The 26312-nt window shown below is 36.2% G+C and overlaps 1 protein-coding gene across 1 annotated transcript in view; it reads left to right on the top strand.

Annotated features, from left to right (window-relative positions):
* The window catches only part of RYR2 (ryanodine receptor 2), a gene marked incomplete at both ends in the record, with an annotated part of 387777 nt that extends 362655 nt beyond the window's left edge, over window positions 1-25122 (top strand). Inside the window, 14 exons of the mRNA XM_080615870.1 lie at window positions 1167-1314; window positions 1927-2013; window positions 2865-3083; window positions 5271-5401; window positions 6031-6073; window positions 6761-6894; window positions 13018-13078; window positions 14290-14436; window positions 15482-15616; window positions 18238-18394; window positions 20300-20364; window positions 21644-21744; window positions 23208-23259; window positions 25027-25122. Coding sequence (XP_080471996.1) covers window positions 1167-1314; window positions 1927-2013; window positions 2865-3083; window positions 5271-5401; window positions 6031-6073; window positions 6761-6894; window positions 13018-13078; window positions 14290-14436; window positions 15482-15616; window positions 18238-18394; window positions 20300-20364; window positions 21644-21744; window positions 23208-23259; window positions 25027-25122 — 1576 coding nt within the window. The remainder of the gene's footprint in view (window positions 1-1166; window positions 1315-1926; window positions 2014-2864; window positions 3084-5270; window positions 5402-6030; window positions 6074-6760; window positions 6895-13017; window positions 13079-14289; window positions 14437-15481; window positions 15617-18237; window positions 18395-20299; window positions 20365-21643; window positions 21745-23207; window positions 23260-25026) is intronic.
* Between the last annotated feature and the right edge of the window lie 1190 nt (window positions 25123-26312).

The following is a 26312-nucleotide window of genomic DNA, read 5'->3' as shown; positions in this document are numbered from 1 at the left end:
GATACATGTGCGATTCTGGTATGTGTACACTGCCTGCAGCTGATACATCACTGTCAAAATTCTAAGTGGGTGCCTTTGTCTCAAGCTTTATCCTTATTACTCTTGTGGGATGACACTTGCCCATAACAAAACCCCTTCTTCCTAATCAGTACAGCAAATTTCTAACTCAGTGTAATTTTGTGAATTCTTGCTGACTTTTGAATATCATTTCACTGTGTATTGCGCAGCTTGATTGTGTGAGTTGCAGTCATATCTCTGTTCTCTGAGATGACTGCAGTGCCTGGCACTATTACCTGCCCTGAAGCCACTCCTGACATAAGACAAACTTTCACTTGAAAAGTGAATTTTAGTAAGAGTGTATTTTAGTAAGAGAAGCAGCTTAGGACATTGGCTATTCTGTTTGTAGATAGGTATAGAGAAATTAATAATGTAACTTCTAAGTTGGCTCTGACTCTGGTTTAGCTTCAAATGGACTTCTGTGATCTATCTTCATCTATCATGCTATCATGTCAAATTAACTTCTAAGATGATTCACCATTCCTTAGATCATGTGTTTGGATAGTGCAGCCCCCTAACTATGACTTTCTATAATTGGGCAGCACACTGATAATCACACATCAAATGCTGTCAAGCTTTCTTAGTCCGTTTCCTCCTGAAGTGAGTACTTATGAATTCTGCCATTGGGCAGAAATTTAAAAATTGAGGTTTGACTTGTAAATGCAAGAACCAAAGTTTTCTGTAGCCTTTGTGGGAACCAGGTAGTTCCAAGTGCATAAGGTTGGAGGGGAGGGAGTGCCAAATACAGGCACTCATACAAACATACAGCTGTCAGCTTACAGACATTTGTCAGAGCAAGTATTAGCTGCACAATTATGAAGCAGACCTCAGGTAAGAAGGTTGGTAGATTGTTGATTACCTGCTAGTTAGCATTCTCACTTCAGGGTGCCAAACCAGTAAGTTTAATTACCTGTAGACTTTAAACAGACTCACCCTTGCCAGCTCTTTGGACCGAAGAGGCATATGTCCCCTTTTTATTCAGGTGTGTGAACTGCATGAGTCATGCCTCACGAAAAGGTGCAGTGGACTGTTTTGGGGTGTGGTTTAAATATTTTGTTTAGCAATTTTATTAACTTGACATGTTATTTTGGCTTCATTTGTATCCTAAGAGGAGAAGATGGAGAAAAAGAAGAGAAAACCAAGGAAGACAAAGGAAAACAGAAATTAAGACAACTTCATACTCACAGATATGGAGAACCAGAAGTTCAGGAATCGGCTTTCTGGAAGAAAATCATTGCATACCAGCAGAAGCTTCTTGTAAGTTGTTGTCTAGACTATGTGTTTAGCTGTTGGCAGGGATGTGTACCACCATGTTATTCTACCAATGTGAAGACAAATTTACAGTTGATAAACCTAATTTTTCTATCACCATCATCTATAGAAAGGACATAAAGCCAAAGGTTTAACTCAAACGTTAGAGAAAAGAAATACACAAATAACTTAGTAGACATGATATGAATTCTTGAGAAGACAATTATGGTCCAAAGTGTAGACCTTCAGAGATGCCTTTCCATTACTGGAAAACAGCCATGCATTTTTATGTGAATAAAATGCCCAAATTTTCACAGCAGTTTATGAGCCTGTAGAATTTGTCTCTCCATAAAAGGCAACTATCCTATTTATAATTCTATTAAAAAGCTCTATAGGGGAAACAAAAAAACCATGCAACAACCTTATAAGTATTGTGGAATAATTATTACAGGGCTTTGAGCAACCTGGTCTAGTGGAAGGTGTCCCTGCCTGTGGCAGGGGGTTGGAACTAGATGATCGGTTGGAACTAGATGATCTTTAAGGTTCCTTCCAACCCAAACCATTCTATGATTCTATGAAATGAAGCAAAGTATATTTATGTTCTGTTTCTATTTTCAGAATTATTTTGCACGAAACTTTTACAATATGAGGATGTTGGCATTGTTTGTTGCTTTTGCCATCAACTTCATCCTGCTTTTCTATAAGGTAAACTTGTCAAAACATTACTTTTCAAGTTGTACGCTGAAAAACAGTCAGGTTTTGTAGGCGGTACACTATGGTAAAACTGCCTAGTCTAACAGATTAAGTACCTGCTTCATACCGCCACTTCAGAAATCTAACACAGTGGGAGCTAAAGTGTTTATTGAGGTAATAATAGGCTTCCAGTACACAAATAGCTATTTCTAAAGGTCTGTCCTGCAGCAGAGGCAGCATACTGAAAGCCATGCCCATGCCTCAGATGCTCCATTTCACGGTACAGTGACTCAGCCAAGCCCAGCCTTCACTGTCAACTTAAACATGTCCACTGAGATATTTTCTTGTGCCATTATGCTCCCCTGAGAGGGTGTGTACAGCAAATAGAAGGCACATCATCTTAAGCTGCCTAGAATGTCATTGATCTTATTTGTCAAGACTTTTAGTATTGTTAATGCAACTCTAGAGTCTTCAGACTGAAACTGGTTTTTTGTCAGAGCCCTACTGATAAGAGCTACATGTGGGATTATCAGGAGTTGACTGGATTCATTCCTAGAGGGTTATGTCATTTTTTGAATTTGAGGTGATAAAATTCAGCAAGGTTTAAATTTGCTACCATGGGCAGAGAGTGGAAAAAAAAAATACAAAAAGAAAATGCATGCTAACACAGATAACTGTAACAAAATTAAAGGGTCTCTGTGAGGTATCCTATGTGGACATTTTTATGCAAAAAAAAAAAATTTTTCTTTCAATTATATTGTCTTTGTTAGCATTGTTTTCAGTTACACTACTTAGCTTGTAGTAGTGTAAAGCTCTTGTCAGAGGAATACAACTACAATATTAAGATTCAGTGATTTAAACAGGTCTCCACCTCTGCTGAAACAGAAGAAAAGGAAGTTCCTGTGGTATCTACTGGTGAAAGTTTCAAGCTGAACAGCCTGGAAAGCGATGACGAGAGGGTCATTGCAGTGCATTATGTCCTGGAAGAAAGCAGTGGCTACATGGAGCCCACACTGAGGATTTTGGCCATCCTACACACAGTCATCTCATTCTTCTGCATCATAGGGTATTACTGTTTGAAAGTAAGAAAAAAATGAACACTGCTTTTTCTTCTATCTCTGAACTTTTTTATCCACTGAGTGCTATAAATATGAAAAAAATCATAGCAACTTTGTTTAAGCAGTTTGAGGGACTATGTAAACAAACATTGTTCTGTTGCTGTAACCTATACAGAAATTGTGTGTTTTGTGATGTGGGAATTTAGGAAGTTACAGACCAGAAACTGATTTGCTGTGCTGACACAGGACCATAGGATCAGCATTTGCACTGTTGGCACGTTAGCCAATTAGAGCAGAAGCAGTTTGTGACTGTCATAGGCAAGCTGTGAGTACCCATGACCAGAGGAAGCTAGATGACAGTGTCTGCATTACTAGTCTGTCAACTGAGTCATTTTAAAAGCGTGCAGTGTTTTGGACTGCCACTGCTGCATGTTGAGCCTTCTTTTCGTACACACTCTAGTCATAGTGTTTTGCCAGGAACTTAAGCAACTTTCAAAGGAATGTCTTGCTGAAGATTTCTTTAGGGATGTAACAAATAAAGATGCCACATTTACTGGTAAAATGCTGGTTCTGATTTAGGAAGACCAAATGGTATAAATCTCTGGAGATGGGAGGAGTATATCTGGGATATACTACCCTCATTTTTACACTCTCCCTGAGACAAAAACTGTAAGTCAAAATGCAAGATCGTGTTAAATTAAAGGGACCTGTGATGCCATATGGCTGCTAACCTGTCCTTATGATTTCTTTATTAAGCTTTTATGTGGTCCTCAATTTTTTTTTCTTTGTTTAATGGATATTACTCTTTCTATGCTAAAAAGACATGATCTGCTTTTGTAGTTGAGGCAAATGGTCCTATACTACTGCATTAAGTGGTCAATTTTAATCTCTACCTTAAGTGTCTCTGCACATCGATAAATACTAAAACACATTTTCCTGTTTCAGTGGTTGGCACACAGCATGAAGCTTAGACTTCTGGCTTTTGAGATGCCCTTTCTCTCACCTTGTACCTTTTTTTCTGACTATGACTTTTTATGCCTATGACTTTTTATGCTACTTTCCCATGTTGTGTTTTTGAACTACATTTCTTTTCTAGCCAGAAGGGACTTTATTTATTGTTATCTGCCATAATGAATTACCTTCTTTCAGATTCTGAAACCCTGAATAAATGACCAACTATGGTTTCAGTTTCTTCTCTTTGGAGATGTACTGCTTTCAAAATTGAAAATTTTCATAACTGCATGTCTGTGTATGATATGTTTGCTTCTGGAGATTGCTTTGCATGGAATTCACTACGTTTTTCTCTGTGTGAAAATAAGATTCAAACTGTTGTTATCATATCTAATGCAATCACCATGTTTCTTGAGCAGTCTAATTTTTATTATTACTATTTCAGTATACTTATGCTCAGTCTTGACTAGTAGTACAGTCAAGGACAGTAAAGCAAGGTGGGTGAATTTTGGGGACCTGTGAAATAATTCCAGGTAAAGGATTGGTTTATTTTTTGTGGTAAGAGATTTCTAAGCAAAATCCACTCCATTTAGCTCTGCCTTCTTGGAGTGTGCTTTGAATGTCAGCCAGCTGATAAAAGAGATTTGTGGATAAAGCCTGATCTTTACTGCTCAGGCATCTCAACTGCTGGCAAAGAACTACAGAGCAAAAAACAAGTATATGGAATGTGAATGTGATTTAAGTTTTTTTCCTTTTTACTGCGTCTGATCTATCTTTGCTCTGTGCTGTGAAACCACTGCTTTGCTTCCCACTGTGAAACCTCAAGAATTCTTTAACAAATGAAAGACAGCCTCTGACAGCTCTGGGTATCAAAATGCAACTCAAAAGTGTGATCCCAAATTCTAAGCATTTTAAAAGTATTTTTATTTTTATTTTAGCTCTCTTTCATTTGTCTTGCTCTAATAACTGCATAGAACTGAAGGATCTTCAAATTTTATTTGAAGGATCCCTTTTCAGGGTTTTTGGTCATCTTTTCACAACTGTGTGGTACACTGTAGTTATATGATTCTGAATGACCTGGTCGTTGTGCACCTATACCTTTGAGGTGTTCTATTCAATTGTCAAGTCTTAATTTTTATAATACTACTTTTGCTTTGTTCAGTTCTCATACTTAATTTTTCGTAACAACCAGCTTTTCTCAAAAATTTGCAGACTTATCAGTGCATTTTAAATAATTCCTGATATCGTATTCAACTGCAGGTTCCACTGGTTATTTTTAAGAGAGAAAAGGAAGTAGCAAGGAAATTGGAATTCGATGGGTTGTATATAACTGAACAGCCATCAGAAGACGATATTAAGGGACAGTGGGATAGACTTGTAATCAACACACAGTGAGTTTTTATCTACCCCATCTCTTTATTGCTTTTCAAGGAATTGTTCTTCAATCTCCGCAATTATATTAGTTGATCATCCATATTGTCTGAAATAAACACCAGTTAGGGATGTACTAGCAAGGCTATGCAAAGTATTTCAGGCATCTGCTATGCTAATGTTTACTATTAGTTTTTAATCTTATTCATTCCTGGGTTTTTCCTTTAAAATCATCTCTGTTCCATGAAGAACAAAAAGGCTTTTTTGTTGTTGTTGTTTATTTGCAAACACAGTGATGATTTTGTATTGCTGTGAGTGTCAAAAATGAGCTGTGCTTTGCATCCTTTTAGTGTGTGTTGAAGGCTCTCAGGTAACATACTTAAAGTCCCGACTCCACCTGATGGGACTGTGAGATCCAGCTGCTTTAGAACCCTGTCTGCAGGCATCTCTTTGCTGCTCTGTTAACATGGTTAGGCTGAGTGCCAGTTGGCAGCTCATTCCAGTGACTTTACAAATGACTAGCTGACAATAGCAACAACAAAGAGCCTCTTAGAAATTAAATCAGTTTGTAATTTTTATGAAGTCATAGTAACGACTACGCCTTCTCATGACTGTCTAAAATGTAATCTTGTTTATCTGTAATTTTCAGGTCTTTTCCAAACAACTACTGGGACAAATTTGTGAAAAGAAAGGTAAGGCTTATTTTAAAAAATATATATGAAGCATAATGAACTAACAAAAACAAGATCATAAAATAATTCAGTGGAGCTAATTAATAAGCGATGACATTTTTTACAACTATTTCAATGTGAGGTACTTCCCCTTAAAAGGAAAAAAAAAAAAAAAATCTCTAAAATTCCTAATCAAGACACTGAGGTTATTTTAGAAACCTTTTTAAGCCAATTAAATACGTTTAGTAATTTTTGTTATTTTAGTTTTTTGTTTGGTTTGTTGTTTTTTTTTTTTCTTAAAAGAAATAACAAGTAGGGGTCAAATACTGTCTAAGAATTATTTTTTTAAACAGAGCTTTTCATGTAGCTAGGATATTCAAAACATACCTTTCCTTTGTGACCTCACAGTGTAGGTTTTTTTCTGTTGGTGATAATATTAAGTTATTCTCCTTCTGGTTGGTTGCTTTCCTCTTCCTGTTTTCACTACATAAGTAGGAAAAGCTTCTCTTTGACTCCCCATCTTTTGCCTCAATTGGATTGATTGCAAATGAGCAGAAAAAAAGAATAAATTATTGACTGATATGAGAGACAGATGGAAACAAACAGATGAAAATGTTTGTGTATGTTAAGCCTCTTGAATTCAGAAACCAAGCTAAAAACCAGCTGGTATACTCAACTGATTCTCTTGACTATTCCTCCTGACTTTAGGTCATGGATAAATACGGTGAGTTCTATGGCCGTGACAGGATCAGTGAGTTACTAGGAATGGACAAAGCTGCTCTTGATTTTAGTGATGCTCGAGAAAAGAAGAAACCAAAGAAGGACAGCTCCTTATCTGCTGTGTAAGCATTTGCTTCTGGTTTGTTTGTCTGATTTTTGTTTGTTTTGTTGGTTTTTTTGTTCAGGTTGAGGTTTATTTTTTTTGGTTTGGGTTTTTTTTGTATGTTAAAATCAAGCATTCAAGGTTTTTCATTCATTTTTGAATTTTCTTGTTGCTGTTTTATGTATAGCTATGAAGATAAAACAATTCATATGTTGAATGGTATAATGAATTTCTTTCATTATAGGCAACTAACTATATGCAGGAAGGACTCCACTGTAGTTTATGTATGAAGATGTAGTTTAGTGCACAGCTACTTGGATGCATCACATTCCCACTGTTTTGATAGTGTCATTACAATTGGTCTGGAAATGCCTTTTCATAGTTTCCTCAGTTCTACTCAGCTGGAAAGAATTGGCAAAATTTGCACTGTGTTCTGATTATAAAGAAATGATGGAATAAATTTAAGTGATAGTGACCAATAAAATCTAGGAAGATGGATGATTAGGTCTTCCTATCTTTTTACCATTTTTTTTTTTTTTTCCCTAAAGCTCTATATTTGCCTGTCATCTGAGAGGCAGACCTAAAACATAGCCCATAGACATTTGGAGTGATTGTGTTCCTTTTCCTTCTTAGGGAAGGGACATTCACAGTTTTTGTATAGCAATGCAAATTTTTTTTTCCCAGTTCTGCATTGTAAAATAAGATATTCAAATAGAATATACTTTAACAGAAGGACTTTTAATCCTATGAGGTGTCTGCTTATAGCTTGCTTTAAAAATAGCATTTTATTAATGGCTTTGAAAGCATTGTATGAGGTAGACAGTGGGACCACTACGACAAGAATTGCATTGAAGCAAGGGCTGATTTTTTAAAAGATGGATCTTTAATATCCATCTTTTGTAAAGATGGATAAGTAAACCTGGAGTCCATTTAAATAATCAGGTACAGTTATAAGCCCGAAGGACTCTGTGGCAGTGTGGCAGTGCTACATAAAATTTAACATTGTGGCAGAAGTACTTGAGGTTAGAAAGTATTTTGTATTTTTATTACTTTTATTATTGGTAAAAAAAACCCCTGTGTTTGGGAAGAAATTTGAAATAGTGTTTCTCTGAATACTCCTGAAACAACAGATCAGAGGGAAGGTTGCTGAAATACATAATTTCAAAATCAGGCGTCAAAAAAGCCATTTTTTTGTTAGATTTCTGATGTAAAAAAACCCACAAAAAAACCAAAAACAAATACACCCCCCCCCAAAAAAAAAAAAAATAAAAGAACAAGCCCTGACCTCTTCCATATTTCATGTTCTCCCTGGAGAAATCATTCCATATTTACAACTGATGAATATGCTGTGAGAAAATAAACAAATAGGACAGAAATATACAGAATTGTAAGCCTAGTAGATCCTTGCAGAGGGTTTGTGTAGGATACCTCAAGGTAATAATCTATTCTATGTATGTGCTGTATCTCCAAGATCGACAGCTAACTGGAAGACACCTAGTCACTCACTGGTTTGGTTTGGTTCAGAGCTTTCTTTTTATAATGGTCAACTGGCACCATTTTCTATGACGTATCACAATGTTCATCTTCAGTGCCTAGCATAAAAGGAGCACTATTTCTACATAGTGCAATAAAAATTATAATATTTCCTACCCAGTTGCCTCAGTAATAAGTAGTGAATGTTTCTAATCTGAAGGATTCTTTCTATTGTATAAATAGTAATATTAACAAAAAATCTTCCTAAACATCTACACTTAAACTCATTAATTGGTAAGAATGATCATATTTTCATTAATGATTTTTCTTATAGTTTCAGAAAGATGAGTCATCTTTCTGAACTGTATCTCTGTTAGATTAGCCTCCTGAAACAATGTGAAAGGACCTTTAACAAAAAAAATTTCAATATCTGTTAAGAAAGTTCATGCAACAAGCTAACTGATTAAAACTGAATCTTCCCAGTTTTAGTTTGTCTGTCATTTTGGAAAAAGTTAAATACTGCTGCAAGGCTATTTTTCAGTTGTTATATGATAGTTGTTCCTCAGCTGGCAATGCCATGCAGCTGCTCTGAGCAGCTCTGATGTACAAACATTAAAATGATTCAAGCTGAATAGTTCAGAGTTTTCTGATTCCAGTTAACTTTAGCATCATTTGATTGACTGAGGATTTTTTATTTTTTTTTTTTTGAAGGGAAGAATAACTTTTAAAAACTTATGAAGTTATACTTGGAACAGCTGAATGCAGTAGGCCTTAAGAAAGAAGCTGTAAAATGTCTAGGTGTTGTTAAAGGTGATGAAATACTAGTGCAGGTGGCAGCCAAATATAACACAGGCAATGTCTCACAATTTTCCTGTCGTTTATTCCCACTGTGCATTCTCACAACATGCCATCCTTCACTGTTGCTAAACTCAGCTGCTACTACAACTACGGTACTACAGTGTACGACAACCTGTTCAGTAGTGCAGAAGTCAAATTTCATTCAGTCTAGGAAATTAATCTAAAATAATACTACATAATGATGTTTCAAGAGAAACTTGAAACCATACTGTTCCTTTTTGATTCATAGCTCTAGAGCTTAATTTCTGTATGATCTCATACTCTTTTAAGTCTTTTTGCTACTTGATCAAGGTAGTGAGAAGAAATAAACAGGTCAATGCAGAAATATGCATGTAATCATTTCTTTGCTATCTGTATCAGCTGTACTTTAAAAATTAAGATATGGAAAAATGATCAGTCCTGTCCATAAGCAGTCGTGTTTGTGGTATTTCATATATGAGACAAATCAATAGGTGGAATGTGGTCACAAGAATATGTCAGACGCTAGAAGTGAGTGGTATTGGGTCAGAATAAAGTAAGAAATTGCTACAGTAATAATTTCAGAAATAAATTTCAAGAGGTTCATTTTACTACCCGAATACTTTACTGAACAGTATTTGAATGAGAAACTGTTCTTAACATTTTTTACTTTTTTTTTGTTTGTTTTCATTCTAGGACAGTTTTCTATGAATTTTGATTTCTTTAATAACTCAAGTTTGGGGCTGGAAAATTTTTTTATAGAAAATTGTATCAGCAGCTCTTAGCTGTACTAGACTGTTGTTGAACAATTTGAACGTTGAAGAAGCATTCCTGGTTTTGGTGAAATTGGAAGCATGCTAGATTCATCTTTGAGTACTCTATAGTATCTGGAGCATAGCACAGTTTGGGCACCTTTGAGACTAGCATGATTCCAATAATTTCTTTCAAGATATGAATGCAAGTTTTGTTATAGATGCATCTTTCCACCCTTGTAAAGTTGAAAGAAAAAAAAACCCAAACGTATAATTTTTATTTCTCTAGTGTATGTAGTTTGTTTGTTATACAAATATCATCTCTGCAATCCTAATCAAACGGTAAATGACACCCACTATGTACTGAATCACCATGGAAGAAACTTAGATGAAGCCTTAGGCTTTTGTTTCCACAGTGTTGCTGTCTATCATAGAGGAATAATGAAGCAAAACCAATTGCTGACCATGCCATCAATGTTCCTAGAAATCTGTGATCAGCGTTTCATTCTTTAAAAAAGTTTTGTGCCACCTCATGAGAAGTTCACTGTGAGGGTCAGGAGGCAGTGAAGCAAGTTGCCCAGAGAAGTTGTGGCTGCCCCATCCCTGGCAGTGTTCAAGGCCAGGTTGGATGTGACTTTGAGCAACCTGGTCTAGTGGGAGACATCCCTGCTCATGGCAGGTTTCTTCCAACCCAAACTATTCTAGGATTCTGTATATGTTCTTGATTTGTTAACCCAGTAGTATGTTGCCTTTGCATACATTAAAAAAAAAAAGAAGAAAAAAGAAACAAACAGAAATAAATAAAATGGTTAAAAAAAAAAGAAAGTTCAAGTCTGTTGAATCTTATTTAACCAGATAAGAGATCCTAGAATTCACCATTAGTCTCTATGCATGTTATTTCTTTCTTTACAGGGCATAAATAATATAACATACTCTTTTGCCTTCTCTGAGCTAAATGTATAGGCCTGTGAAAGTTCAATGGAGGCAAATGACTATAATTCACTGCAAATAAATGGCAAAAAAATTGACCCTAAATGAGTTATTGTATAATCTAAATGTTTTCTGCATAGAAGTAAAATGTATGTATGAAAGTCCTGCCTTGGGCAAATTTGAAAGCAAGGGTCAAATCTTTCATAAATCAGAAAACTTCTACTGCATCTCTTCTGCTTTTCCCTTTTTGTTCAAGTAGACTAATACTCCTCAGAAGGAAAAATGAATTCTCAATTAAAATAGGCTGTAGACTCTTTGGAGTAGAGACCTTGATCTAAGTTTGATTTAATGCTTTTTTTCAATTTAGTAGCTCCATTTATATATATGTAGTGCTTGCACTGTTTTACGGGAGGCTCAACTTGACTTTTTTGCTTTATAGCTTTACCTGTAAAAATGAGGTTAATGTTTTATTGTATTAAAGAATAAATACAAAGAATATAATACAAGTAGGATTTTGGTATTTGAGTGGCAAAGTATTCTGTGGTAGAGTAATATTCAAATAAAACTATTAACTTTATGTTGTTAGTGGCTTTGGCTATAGAATCATAAACTCGTAGAAAAGTTAGAGTTGGAAAGGACCTTAAGAACATGTAGTTCCAACCCCCCTGCCATGGGCAGGGACACCTCCCACTAAACTCTGTCACCCAAGGCTCTGTCCAACCTGGCCTTGAACACTGCCAGGGATGGAGCATTCACAGCCTCCCTGGGCAACCCATTCAGACCTGAATAGGCCAGGGTTTAACTCTTGGTGTTCCTTCTAAGGCTTCAGATAATTCCATATAAACATCTGGCATAGAAGTGCTATATGCTCTCATATATGGCGGGTGTATTACATCTAACTGCATTATTTCCACTTGTTTAGTTACTGTCAGCAGCTCTTCTCTTCAGGAACACTAAATTCACTCACATTTTAAGGATAAAAGTAGAACAGATGACATTTTTCGTGCTATTATTTATATTTTCTCCTGAATTATGATCCAGATTTTTTAGATTTTTTTTTTGTTGTTGATTTACTACAGATGATCCAAGCTTTTCCAAAAAGAAAAAGTCAAGTATACATTGTGTTTGCTAAGTTGTATCACTTCTCTATAGAGGATAAAAAAGAGTGCTTCAAGTGAATTAATGGTTTTAATTCTAGTGCAAAAAATGTAGCCCAAAGTTGAGATATTTATTTATGTTGATGGAGTGGGAAGAGCATTAATATTTAAAGGTATTAATCAAAGAAATACAAGTAAAAAGTTTGGAGAGAACAGTTTACAATATTAGTCTGTACAACGTGAAAGTTTGCTGAAGACAGCACTGGAAGGCTAGTACAACAAATCAAAAAAAACTGCAGGAGAAACTGGGAGCTGAGGCCTGGACCCAGCATTCCAGGTGTGGCCTTACCAGTGCCAAGTTAGAGGGGAAGGATCACCTTCCCCGACCTGCTGGCAGCAATCCTCCTTGTGGAGCACAAAGTACCATTAGCCTACTTTGCAGTGAGTGTGCGTTGCTGGCTTATGTTCAACTTGCACTCCACCAAGAACCCCAGGTCCTTTTCTGCAAGAGCTTTTAATGTACATTTCTCTCATTCACATTTATCCCAATATTAGTGGGAAAAACAAAGGATATAGGCTCCGAGATTCATTTCACCTCCTTTGTCTGTCTTTAATGTCATCTAATTGTATCACCCAAAGGTATCATAATATGCTATCATAACTAATGGTATAAAAGTGTTATTTTTGGGTTCTAAATTCTCTGACCTTTTTGACTTCAGGCTTAGATGGGTAACATGGAAAAAAAAAAATCTCTTTTTTTCCATGTATTACAAAAACAGTTAATTTCACTCGTGTGCATGTGATAACATTGTAGACATCAATCAGCATTAGTTTTGATGAATCCAAACCAGTATCTATAAATTTTTTTATGCCCCCATTTTTTTTTTTTTATTGTTTTTGTTTGGTTGTGTTTTGGTTTTGTTTGTTTGTTTGTTTGTTTGTTTGTTTTTGATGGGTCCATTCCAGAGTAAAATGTGAATTAGAACAAGATTCTGATGTATTTCAGCTTTTGGAGAAATAGATCAGCTGGTTTTTTTGTGTTGTAAAATTAAGATTATTTATTTATTTTTACAGGCTAAATTCCATTGATGTTAAGTATCAGATGTGGAAATTAGGAGTTGTTTTCACTGATAATGTAAGTTTATCAGAATATGTGTGTGTATATATATATGTCTGCACATGTATGTATATATTAACTTTCTACAAGGCAATATGCACTTGTTAGCCCAAAGTGTTTCAAAGGGAGGTGTGAAATACTCTAGATTGTATTTAATTTACTGCACAGATGAAGAAAATCTTAGAAGCTTAGGAAGACATTGCTGAAATCTTTTCCCAGTTACATAGGTTTTAGACTATTCAGACAACTCCTGTCCCCTTCTGATGTGCTTTATTCAGAAGCAATAAGCAAGCACTGCACTGTAGAATTAGAAAACTATTTAAATTCTAACTGCCATTTTTCATATGGTTCATAAACCTTATGAACATTTGAATATTCCTGGAACACAATCAAATTGGTATAGTTAATGTATGTGGAAAACCTGTGAGTCTTACGATTATTGCTTGCCTAACTCAGCTTTATTGCTGGTGGAAAAAATGTTTGGGTAACAAACAATTTTAGAACTAGGAGAATGAAAGTGTAATCTGACTTTAGATGAGAAAGACTAGAACAGTAAGTCTCCAGGTCTACTGACAGCATGATCTGTAGAGTGAGAGCTTGTTCACTATTAAGTTTTTGTTTGTTTGTTTTGTTTTTTTTTTTTTTTTTCTAAGGGGACGACACTGTAATTTCTGTTATAAATATGTAAGTCCAATAAAAATTAAATGATAGCGCAAATGGTGAAATTAACTTTTGTAGTAATAGTAAACTTCTTAAATAATACTTACATGTTTAAGTAGTAGCTGTAGTAGTTTGAGCTATAAAATTCCTTTTGTGCTTACAGTCTTTTCATGTCATTAATCACCTTCGTGATTTAATATTTAAATGTAATTACTTAGAAATTCATAAACAAAGAAATCATTTAAATCAGAAAAATATTTTACATTAGAAACATTTAAAAAATAAGGACTAGGCAATTTCAAAATTAGTTTTTACAAATTAAAATTTAGAATATGTCAATTTTGAGCATGTCTTGTGAACTCTTTATTTGCTGGTTTAACATTTTTGCACAGGGAAATTCTTAAAGATCTCAAGCAAACTCCATGAGGAGAGGAAAAAAAAACCAAACAAAAAACCACAGTTTTCTATTTAAAGAAAAGAGCAGTCAAGCAATTTCCTTAGTGTTTGAATTAAGTTAAAGATAATAGCCATGAGTTTTATTTTGTGATGTACTTGTTTTTTTCTGTTAGTCTTTCCTTTACCTAGCGTGGTACATGACCATGTCAGTCCTTGGCCATTACAACAATTTTTTCTTTGCTGCTCATCTCCTTGACATTGCAATGGGATTCAAGACATTACGAACTATCCTGTCATCAGTGACCCACAATGGTAAACAGGTATCAGCTGTCATCTCTTTCCAGCTTTTTTACTTACACAGCAGATCTCTTCATGACTTAACTCAGGTGCTATGCAGATTGACAACAAAATTGTTCTTTCATTGTAAAGTTTAGAACTTAGGTTAGTGGGGCAACTAGCCAATGGTGTTTATAAGCATAAGAAAGTGGGACTAGGATGTATGACAGTAGCTCACTGTTGCAAGCAACTGTGTCATAAATTTGCTGTAAAAATTTTTTTCATCTAAAGAAAGGTCCAGTTGGGAGTTACTGTTTCTGTTAGAGAACTGTTTGAGAAGCTCAGCTCTTTGATGATAAGAAATCTTTTTCTACAGAAGCTGTGAAATCTGAAATTAAGAATAGTCCTGAAGTTTTAGCAAATTATCTAATTGCCTATGGAGTAAGGAGACATTATTTATGATTGGGAACTTTTTAGGTCTCTCAGCTATGCAAGAGAAATACCAATTTGCAGGATATTGCAGTTCACTTCCAGCTGCTTTCCGTAAAGCTCAAGGCAAAATTTTAATGATGCTGCAGTTGAGCAGTGAGGCATTTCTTGCTGCTTCTTTGAGGTAGATATTATAATATTAGGAATAGTTAGTTTTACATGTGATTTCATAGATGTAAACACAATTGTTTTAGTATTAAATGAATGGGAATACTTTATTGTAATTATATAATAGGTAATATTAAATAGTAGTACTATTAGGTAGTAAACTTTCAGATGTTTTTGTCTGATTGTGTGGGGATTATATAATTCTAACGCATTTCTTGACTGTGTATGTATCCATTAGATTTTGCAAGATTTGTCTTTGTAATTGTGCTTCTAAAGCATTGTTTTCCTTCAAAATAAAACAGGTGAAATGCACAACATTTGCATCAAGGTATGCAGATTTATTACCACATATTACAAAGATACGGGACAGAAAAAAAGTAGTTTTCCTTCTGCTAGTACATATAAATTATTGTTACTTTCCTTCTCGCAAAGAAAATTGCATAGCATAATTCCATGGTGGTGTTATATCCACTCTATAATTATGTCTTCCAGCTTGTTCTAACAGTGGGATTGCTGGCAGTAGTAGTATACTTGTATACAGTAGTGGCATTCAATTTTTTCCGCAAGTTCTACAACAAAAGTGAAGATGGTGATATGCCAGACATGAAATGTGATGATATGCTAACAGTAAGTCTTATTTTGCTTTCTGGATTTTTTCTTGAACTGTTGCGGTTTTGTCCTGATCTTGTAATTCCTATTCATACAGTCATTAGCCATTGGTAGGAAAGACTATAACTGAAGGCAAAGGAACAAATACAAATACAATCCCTAACAACTAGAATATACCCTGTGTATGTTAAACAAACACATCTGTAAATGAATAGAAAACGTGATGGTATTCTTTGCTATATTTTTTCTCAAAAAACTTAAAAAATAAAATCTGTGAAGCTGAGCCAAGTCAGTTAAAGGACAGTACTTTTGAATCTTGAGGTTCTACAGGCCATTTAGGAGGATGGTCAGTTGCAGGCAAGGACTTTGATTATTAGGTACTGAAATACTTGCTTAAGCTTGGAAATCCATCTCTTTTCTTTAGCAAGAATTGCCATGGTTATCTTAAACTGACAATGCTATTACTGAAATCAATCCTGTGCTCAGAGCCACAGAAATTTGTTTTATACTTGCTGAGCTAGTGGCAGGCTTTGCAGTTGTGGATGGTGGGTAGAGGTTAAAACACAAAGAATTTATAAAATGTGTTGCTGTTACTATCCTTCTAAAAGGATAGTCTTATACAAAAAAGTTAGATGTATTTCAATATATTGTGTAATATTAAAATCCTCTAGCAAACTGACACCATTTAAAAGTTACTGTTATTGTCATTTCTACTTTCTGATAGGGAGTGAGAACTTTGGGCCTGTAGTTTGCAAAGCCACTTTAAAGAAAAGGAACCAATCACCTGTTCTTGATCTCTGAGAATGGTGTCATAATTTTCTATTAAATTATAGCACAATAAACTGGAATTTTTGCATTGCCGGCATCACACATAAGTATACTTAGTGAAGCATGGCTTCACTAAGGGGAAATCCTGCCTGACCAATTTGGTGACCTTCTATGATGGGGCTACAGAACTGATGGACAGGGGTAGAGCCGTTGATGTCATCTGCCTGGACTTGTGCAAAGCGTTCAACACTGTCCCATGCGACATCCTTGTCTTTAAATTGGAGAGACATCAATTTGATAGGTGGACCACTTGGTGGATAAAGAACTGGCTGGATGGCTGCACGCAAAGAGTTGTGGTCAATGGCTCAATGTCTGGCTGGAGACCAGTAACAAGTGGTGTCCCTCAGGGATTGGTGTTGGAACCAGTCTTGTTCAACATCTTTGTCGGTGACATGGACAGTGGGATTGAGTGCGCCCTCAACAAGTTTGCCGATGACACCAAGCTGTATGATTAGGTTGATACGCTGGAGAGAAGGAATGCCATCCAGAGAGACCTTGACAGCTTGTGAGGTGGGCTGATGCCAACCTGATGAAGTTTAACCATGCCAAGTGCAAGGTCCTACACCTGGGTCAGAGCAATCCCAGGCACAGCTACAGGTTGGGCAGAGAAGAGATTCAGAGCAGCCCTGTGGAGAAGGACGTGAGGGTGTTGGTTGATGAGAAAATGAACATGAGCCGGCTTCAGTGTGCTCTCGCAGCCCAGAAAGCCAACCGTATCCTGGGCTGCATCAAAAGGAGTGTGACCAGCAGGTCGAAGGATGTGATCCTGCCCCTCTACTCTGCTCTCGTGAGACCTCACTTGGAGTATTGTGTGCAGTTCTGGTGTCCTCAACATAAAAAGGACATGGAACTGTTGGAACAAGTTCAGAGGAGGGCCACGAGGATGATCAGGGGACTGGAGCACCTCCCGTATGAAGATAGGCTGAGAAAGTTGGGGCTGTTCAGCCTGGAGAAGAGAAGGCTGTGTGGAGACCTCATAGCAGACTTCCAGTATCTGAAGCAGTGTTATAGGGATGCTGGAGAGGCACTCTTCATTAGGGACTGTAGTGATAGTACAAGGGGTAACAGGTTCAAACTTAACCAGGGGAAGTTTAGATTGGATATAAAGAAGAAATTCTTTACTGTGAGGGTGGTGAGGCACTGGAATGGGTTGCCCAAGGAAGTTGTGAATGTTCCATCCCTGGCAGTGTTCAAGGCCAGGTTGGATGAGGCCTTGGGTGGCATGGTTTAGTGTGGGGTGTCCCTGCCCATGGCAGGGGGGTTGGTACTAGATGATCTTAAGGTGCTTTCCAACCCTAATTATTCTATGATTCTATGATACTGAGAGACCTATTACACCATCTATCAGATCATTGTTTCACAGTATTAGTCTCAGATTGTTTTCATTGCAAACTAGCCTGTCTTCTCTGCAAATCTCTATTTTTTGTTGGTTTCTTTTTTTTTTTTTTTTTCATTTGGTTGGGGTTTTTTGGTTGTGTTTTTTTTTGGTTTGGGGGGATGGTAATGGCGTTTCCTACTTGTACATTACTGAAGTGATTGTATCTGAATCATGGTTTCCTGCTGGTCTTAAGGTAGTTTAGTCTGTGATCTTTCTGACCTGTTGCATAAAGACAGAGCATGAAACAATGCAACACAGCAGCATTTCACCTCCCTCAGAAATACACATGACCTCAAAAGGAAGGAAAAGATGACCTAAGTACTTGACATAGTATAGTTCCTAGACCATATTCCAGTTCTGCCAATTTCTGAATTTTTATTTTTACTTTTAGCAGCAGACAAACATTGTATCCCTTTAATTTTGTGTTTTCTAGTGCTACATGTTTCACATGTATGTTGGAGTGCGTGCTGGTGGAGGCATTGGTGATGAAATAGAGGATCCAGCAGGAGATGAATATGAAATCTATCGGATTATCTTTGACATCACTTTCTTCTTCTTTGTGATTGTCATCCTACTTGCAATTATTCAAGGTATATGTCTGTAATCCATGGACTGAAAGTGTTATTTTGCAGTACAAAGATTTAGTGCTATGGTAATTGCACACTTAAGATTCAACCAGCGAAGATCATGAAGCACAGATTTATATAGTAAATCACACCCATCCAGCTTTTATCCATACTCTCTTCTTTCTAGTCTCTGTAAAATCAACAGGCTTTTAACGGGATCAGTGGGAGCTAAAAAAAGCTCTTTGCTGTGAGAATACTGGCGGCACTACAGTTTCTATCTTCTCATTGCCTTTTCTAAAAGCCTCCTGTAAATAATCAGCAAGACTCAGAGCTTGTGGTAAAATTTTTATAACTCTTACTCAAGCAAGAAGTTTTTTAAAGTGCTATAGGAGGGTGCAAAATTTTCTTATAGTTTGAAGTGGCCTATCTCATAGTGTTTATTTCTTTATTTTGTGAGTGGCTGAAGAGTAGAGGCCTTAGCTGTCAACCTTTGGGTATAATTCTCATCTGGTATTCATCAGTTTTACAGCACAGCTGTATCAGTAATGGCTGTGGAGCTAGTCCTTTGTATTGGTGTAAGAAAAGGGAGAATCATAAATAATTTAGAATCTGAGCCATAGAGCTTGTGGTGGTTTATCTTCTTTTTTCTGTATCTCCCCCAAATGACCTCTTTCTTCCATAAAGCTCTGACAGTGGAACCTTGTACCGCAATGCAACAATAATGAGAGAGGATTCACAGGGCTCTGGGCCTCTCTGCATCTGCCATGTAATCAATCCCTGAACTCTGTCACTGTAAATAAAACAGAAGTCCCATTTTATAATTCCAAATGATACTGCTGGCTGTGACAAATACAGAGAAGGCGGAGTTACTGACTGCCTTCTTTGCTTCAGTCTTTACAAAGGCCAGCCATCAGGAATCCCAGACCCTGGAGGCAGGAGATAAAGTCTGGAGGAAAGAAGACTTTCCCTTGGTCAAGGAGCATCAGGCTAGAGATCATTTAGGCAAACTTGATGCCCACAGACCCATGGACCTTGGTGGGATACACCCACAAGTCCTGAGGGAGCTGGCAGGTGTTATTGCTAAGCCACTCTCCATCATCTTGGAGAGTCAGGAGAGGTACCTGAGGACTGAAGGAAAGCCTTCAGAAAGGGCAAGAAGGGAGGACCCAGGAAACTACAGGCCAGTTGACCTCACTTCAGTCCTTGGAAAGGTGATGGAACAACTCATCTTGGATGTTATCTCTAAGCATGTGAAGGAAAAAAAGGTTATCAGGAGTAGTCAGCATGGATTCACCAAGGGGAAATCTTGCTTGACCAATCTCCAATCTGTGATGGAATGATTGGCTGGGTAGATGAGGGGAGAGCAGTGGATGTTCACTGTCTCCCATAACATCCTTATAGTTAAGGTTAGGAACTGTGGATTAGATGAGTGGACACTGAGGTGGAGTGAAAACTGGCTGAATAGCAGATAGATAAAGGGCAGTGGGCACAAAATGAAACACAGGAAGTTCCATCTGAATGTGAGGAAAAAGTTTTTTTACTTCGAGCATAACAGAGCACTGGAACAGGCTGCCCAGAGAGGTTGTGGAGTCTCTTTCTCTGGAGATATTCAAAATCTGCCTGGATGTGATCCTGTGTAACCTGCTCTAGGTGAACCTGCCTTAGCAGGGAGATTGGATTAGATGATCTCCAGAGGTCCCTCCCAACCTCGACCATTCTGTGATTCAGTGATGTTACTGATAGCCATTTTCTTTAACTCGCTAATTTTAGTTCACATTATTTTGGTCTTTGGAGTATATATTGGCTTTTAGAATTTCTGTACAAGATTCTTGTTTAATGTTCTTTGTCAGAGTTATCCCTGGATTTCCAAATATTCTTTTTCACAGTTCTGTTCTTGAGCATTAACTGTAACTTTAACTTAAACCCTAGGTTTAATTATTGATGCTTTTGGTGAATTAAGAGATCAGCAAGAACAAGTTAAGGAAGACATGGAGGTAAGAACATTCCATTGCTGAACTATATCCTATTTTCAGGTTTCATGAATATCTGTTTTCAATTAAAATGTTAGTGGATAATATTTTAAACTAAGAGGATAATACAGTTCTGTACATGGTCCAATGTCATATATCCTGGATGAGATTCTACTCTCACATCTTAGTTCATTGGATGGACATAATAGTTGAGATTTTTTTTTAGTTGACTTTTTTGCATCTAATAAAATACAAGAACTTACATAAGCAGTTCTGTTAGTACCCAGTGACATTCTTTTTAGACAATTTTATGAAGAGAAAACTCTGGTAGCATCCAGGTTTTGAATGGCATTTACCACTCTATGCTGCCTCCTGTGAAGAGGTATGCTATAGTTTGACAGGTGCTAGGTGCTATCTTGTATGTGTCTTTGCGTGGGACATAAACAAGGGTGTCTAAACTGATACTCTGCTCTAAGTGTATTTTGGATTTGTTTTCCCATTCTTAGTATGGATTTTTTAAATACCTCCAGATCAAATGTGGCCAGTTTCTTGCTGTCATTTATAAGTTAACAAAAATTCAGTCAAAAAGACTAACACCATTTTTCTCATGACTTTTTAAAGTTTAGACTAATCCCTGTATCTTCATTTTTGTAAACAAGAAAAATCTTTGTACATTTCTGTATATTATAATGAATTACATGCTTGTGGCTACTTAAGTCTTTTGGATCTTCAGCCTACAGTGTCAACACTGTCATGTTACACTTCATCTCAGATCTCAGTTTCTTTGTTCAGGTAGCTTCTGTTCTTTTAATCTATGTCTGAAAGTATCCTGTACTTGGTAGTTCTCTATGCTGTTGTTTAAATATGCCTATAACACCTAGGGAAGGTGTTGCAGACCTACTATGTTTTGTAATCTGAACTTTAAGCACATTCAGTTTCAGCTGGACAAGCACAGCAGGCATTGAGGTGGACATTGCTGGATGTTGCAGTGAGTGCTACTTACGGTGTTAAAGGGAAAAAAAATAATCAAAATGAGCTTTGACCCTTATATGCCATTCTTTCTCCTGATAATTGTTCACTTACAGCCAGCAAAGAAGCTATTCTGATGGCAGTTAAACTTTTATTCAAGTGTTTTTTCTGAGGTACATAGTCCCAATCATTAAAGGAAAAGCTTTTTTGTTCAGCACATATTACACGTAATGCATTGCTATTTTCAAGAAACTTGCTACGTTTTTATTGGCCTTTTCTCAAAGGGGGATGGGGTTATATATAGTGTTGAAGTGCTCTGTATTATTTCTTCTAGACAAAGTGCTTTATCTGTGGAATAGGAAATGACTACTTTGACACAGTGCCCCATGGCTTTGAAACACACACACTACAGGAGCACAACTTGGCCAATTATTTGTGAGTACAGTAAAAATGAACTCCTCACTAAGTCATGACCCTTGCACTCTGAAAGTACCTGATTAGCTCTTTTGCATAAGTAATAGTACTGTTTGGCTTTAATGTGCATTCATGCTGTCTGAACATATCATTCTGGGAGAATAGGAATGAGGATTGAACAAACTTCATTACCTCGTTTCCAGCTTGGTTGTGACATACCAGGTTTGTGTGAGCTAGATGGAAACTAGGAACTTAGTGTATTACTGTGGAGCTGTAAAAGTGAATATGTTGTGTAAGGTGCAGAGGAACAGTATGACCTGGCCTAGAGACTGATGGAGAGAATAATGCACAAGCAAAGGAGTAAGACAAAAGAGGGAAAGCTTGCATTGAACAAAATATTGTGAGTGGAGCGTTGAGGTTGACAAAGAAAACCTGGGACAAAGGGGGAAGTAGGGGAACTGGTGTGAGGAGCTAGAGAGGGAAGGGATCAGACCAAGGGCATCAGGTCCACCTCTGGAAAATACACGATCATCAGTGACCACTGAACTCGGTCTTTTTAAATCTGGAAATAAAGCCACTTATCAGGTCCACAGTCAGTGTATCATACTGTTTCTCTCCTGTCAAATACATTTGAAAATCCAGTCACAAAGTGTACTTTTATAATAGTGCTGTCAGCATGAAGCAATGGATGGATTGTGACTTTTATGTTTGTGAACTAGCACTATATATGCACAGATTAATGATTAACGTAAAGTCAAACATCCCTAAAGAGAACTTCCACCTGAAAAACAGGTTGTACAAACAAAATACATTGAAAACACCATCATGTGGGATTTTGTTCCTGCTTACAAAGCACTGCACAATTAACATACAATAACTTTCTATGTGCATCTTCTTAAGGAAATGTTTTTTGACATTTTTGTTCATATTTTTGTTTATATTTTTACATACATTTGGAAAGAATGTCTATTATGAGTGAAATTTTGAAATCATCACCTAGTGTCTGTCAGTTAGCTCAAAACCCCAAGACCAGTGTGTTTTTAAAATTATAAGTTCTTTTCTGCCCATGTTGATCCTGAGTTACATACACTAGTAAAATATCCCCAGCCTATAATTTCAATAAGAGAAATCTCTTAATCAAAGCTCCAGTGACTGTTCTCTGTCTGCTTCCAAGTTGGTGCTTCTGGGCAAGAAAATGTCTACTATAATTTAAAATTGAAAAGTTTAGGTAAATCTTCTTTTAAACTCTGTTGCAATTTACTATAAATCAAACTGAATTTTTCACATTTTAGCATACTATTCATTGAACAGTGATTGAATGTCAAGAGTGTCAGGAAAGTATATTTAATGTCTGAGAATATTATCATAAATAGAATTCTGGAACTTGTAAGTTCATGAACAGCATTATCACCATACATCCGAAAAATATCCATTCCTCTGTGGGTTGCCTGATGTATTCATAATTACTATTTCTTTGCTTGTAGGTTTTTTCTCATGTATCTTATTAACAAAGATGAAACAGAGCATACAGGACAGGTAGGTTGATAAACTGTATGAATGTCAACAGGTTTTAAATGAGACTGATTCCAAAATAAAATCATTCAGACTTGACAAAGCTAGGAGTATTCTAATTAATAGCTCCCTATATGGTATGTAACTTAATTCTCATTCTTCTAAACAATTCTTAGGACTTTGGGTGCTTCATATTAGTTTGAGTATCAGTTCTGTAGTACTTTCTGTTCCTATTTTGTTATCTGACCTTTTATTCCTAAGTCATTACTTGCACAAAATATAGACACAATAAACAAAAGCAATGAAAACCAGAACATTTAAGCATCTTATGAAAGCAGCACTCATAATTTCTTCCTGTTGATTCTTTTTTAATAGTCTTTGTCCTTTATTGTTATTGATATATAATCTTCTTTGTCTACGTTCATGGATAACTCCACATGAAAGAGCTTGTGTATATATTTAAAATGAAACCCATGGGAGAAACCTGGAGGTTTCTTCTTTGCTATTGTTCTTTCAAATTTCTACTGATTCCTCCAACTTCCTTAAAATATGCTTAAAGTCAGTAAAAAAAAAAAAAAAAAAAAAAAGTATCAAATTTACAGACTACTGTTTTTTTCTAGTGGAAGTTTTGCAACTGACTAAGCAAATATTCCTATGTTGCAGATCAGAAAAAAAAAGAAACCTTAAGAGCATCATATACGTAGCCCTACAGATTTGGGTCAGAGGGATGATTTGCTATAAATCTATGTAGCTTACTCTTTCTGAAGTCTGATGTGTGTACTGGGAAATTATAGTCATCTTCTTTGTATAAATCTTCTCAGCCCTGTCCAGTATCAGATTTTATGTATTTGCTTTGCTATTTTTGAACATCTGTTTGTCATTTGAGAATTTCATACTAACTGAAATATTTTTTAAAAAGTCTTTTTTATTTGCTTTTTTTTTACCTTGGCGTACAGTCCTATGTTCACTGAAGCCAGATTTCTACTAAGTGTTCAGGTTTGAGACTGTTAGCTGATAATTTGAAAATTGAGAGTAATTCATGCTATGTAATTTCTAGGGACAAAGTTTAGTGGTGGACTTGGCAGTGTTAGGTTTACAGTTGGACTCAATGATGTTACAGGTCTTTTCTAAGCTAGATGATTCTATGATGCTGTAACTTGTATAACACATGTCCTTTCAACTATGGAATTTGTATAATAAAAAGCACATTTAGGTGGTGTGATCAAAATAGAAATAAATTGATATATCCTTTACCATTCTCTGGTCTGCTAGAGACAGAGCCTTACCTGAACAAATCATAATCAAAAGAAAAAACAAACCAAACCAAACCAAACCAAACCAAAAAAAGTCACCACTAATTCAGAAAAATACTGCTCTTCTAAGACATTACTTTAAAGGCCATTTTAGTTTATGTAATGAATATTCATGTTTTGAAATGACCAATGCAAAAATTCAGTCAAATTTCTCTGACAGAAAATATTCTGCGTACCCTGGTATTTGTTTCATGACCAGCTTTGATCAAGCTTTTCAGTGCTCCTGGGTGTGTAATAGGAACTGATCTACCTAGCTCTTTTCTATGTGTTTCTCCAGTGCTTTTTTTCTAGGCAATAAATATCAAGAAGCTACTTTAATTAATCAAAATCGTTAATGTGATTTTGTAGCATGATATACAACAACTTAATATTCAGGGAATCAAAAAAAGTGAAGCAGTATATAAATAAAAGAGAAAAAGTCATGGTTGGTGCTTGTTTATTGAATCAAGTTATATTATTTAAATTGTTTTTCTTTCAGGAATCCTATGTATGGAAAATGTACCAAGAACGCTGCTGGGAATTTTTTCCTGCTGGTGATTGCTTCCGTAAACAATATGAAGACCAGCTCAACTAAGCTGAGATGAGGATTTCCAGATGAAAATTTGTCCATGTATTTCCCAGCTCCTTTGGGAATGTCTAACAGATTTCTTAAATCCCCAAAGCTGTGTGCTTTTTGGAGCACCAAAGCTCTGTTTTTAATGATCCAACTGCACTTTGTTTTCTTGTGTATTTGCTTTGAGAACACTGGATTAAGAACAATGAAAAATAACAGCAACTCTGGAAAACAAACCAACCACTTGCACACACAAAAGATATCCCTATACATAACATGCACGCATAGGAAGAGACTTGACAGCTTATTTCTGAAACTGCCAGATGATGCCCTTGTCGATAAGATCACACATGGGGTGACATGGTAGCAACACTCATTAAATCTGTTTTTTTCATCATCCTGGAAGGAACTATATGTAGTTCACAGAGCACTGTAAAAGATTGTTATGGACACTTAAGTTGTGGGGAAATAGTGCCTTACTATATGTGGGTTGAGCTATGCAGAAGATGAGTACATGATGACATCATATTTCTTTTTTCTTTATGTCTTCCCTTTCTTCCAAGTTAGTATTTATTTGTGGTTTTGGTGGGTTTTGGAGGAAGGGATTTGATTGTGCACATATTTTTAATAAGACTGGAGTGTCTCAGGACAAGATTAGGTTATTCTCATCAAGTTTGTTTCACATTTACCTTCCTCTTTAGCTTTTGCTCTTATTTTGGTAATGCTCTGATACAACACTGCAACTTTATGAAATCTTTGTTCGAAAATAAGATGACTGCAAAAAACACTTTAACAAGAAATGTTTCATTGCATGTTTATTATGCAAGTTTAAAACAATCAAAAAAAAACCAACTTTCAGAAGCAAGTTGATCAACATGAAAAAACATTCACAATAATTATATCCATAGTAATAAAGTGTTGTGGGCTTTATTGTACATCTGGAACAAGTGTCATCAGCCAACAATGTATATGTTATGGATTTGACAGTAGTTTTGATTTCTTTTATTTTTCTTTCTTTCATTTCTGCCACCTGTGATTGATAGTGGAGTTGAAGATTTTCTTGTTAAATTATTTTTTAAAAGCAAAGCAATATCCATTCAGGGACTCCATCAGTTGCATCATGAAACACCAATGATGTGTACATCACTCCATTTTGAGTCCTTTTCAATTGTAATGCCAGTCTTTGCAAATAAAAAGAGAGATTCAGAATG

The sequence above is a fragment of the Psittacula echo genome (assembly GCF_963264785.1).
Source record: "Psittacula echo genome assembly, chromosome: 4".
NCBI classification, from domain to species: Eukaryota; Metazoa; Chordata; class Aves; order Psittaciformes; family Psittacidae; genus Psittacula; species Psittacula echo.
Note: the sequence above shows the minus strand (reverse complement) of the source record. Positions and strands in the feature narration are given on the sequence as shown.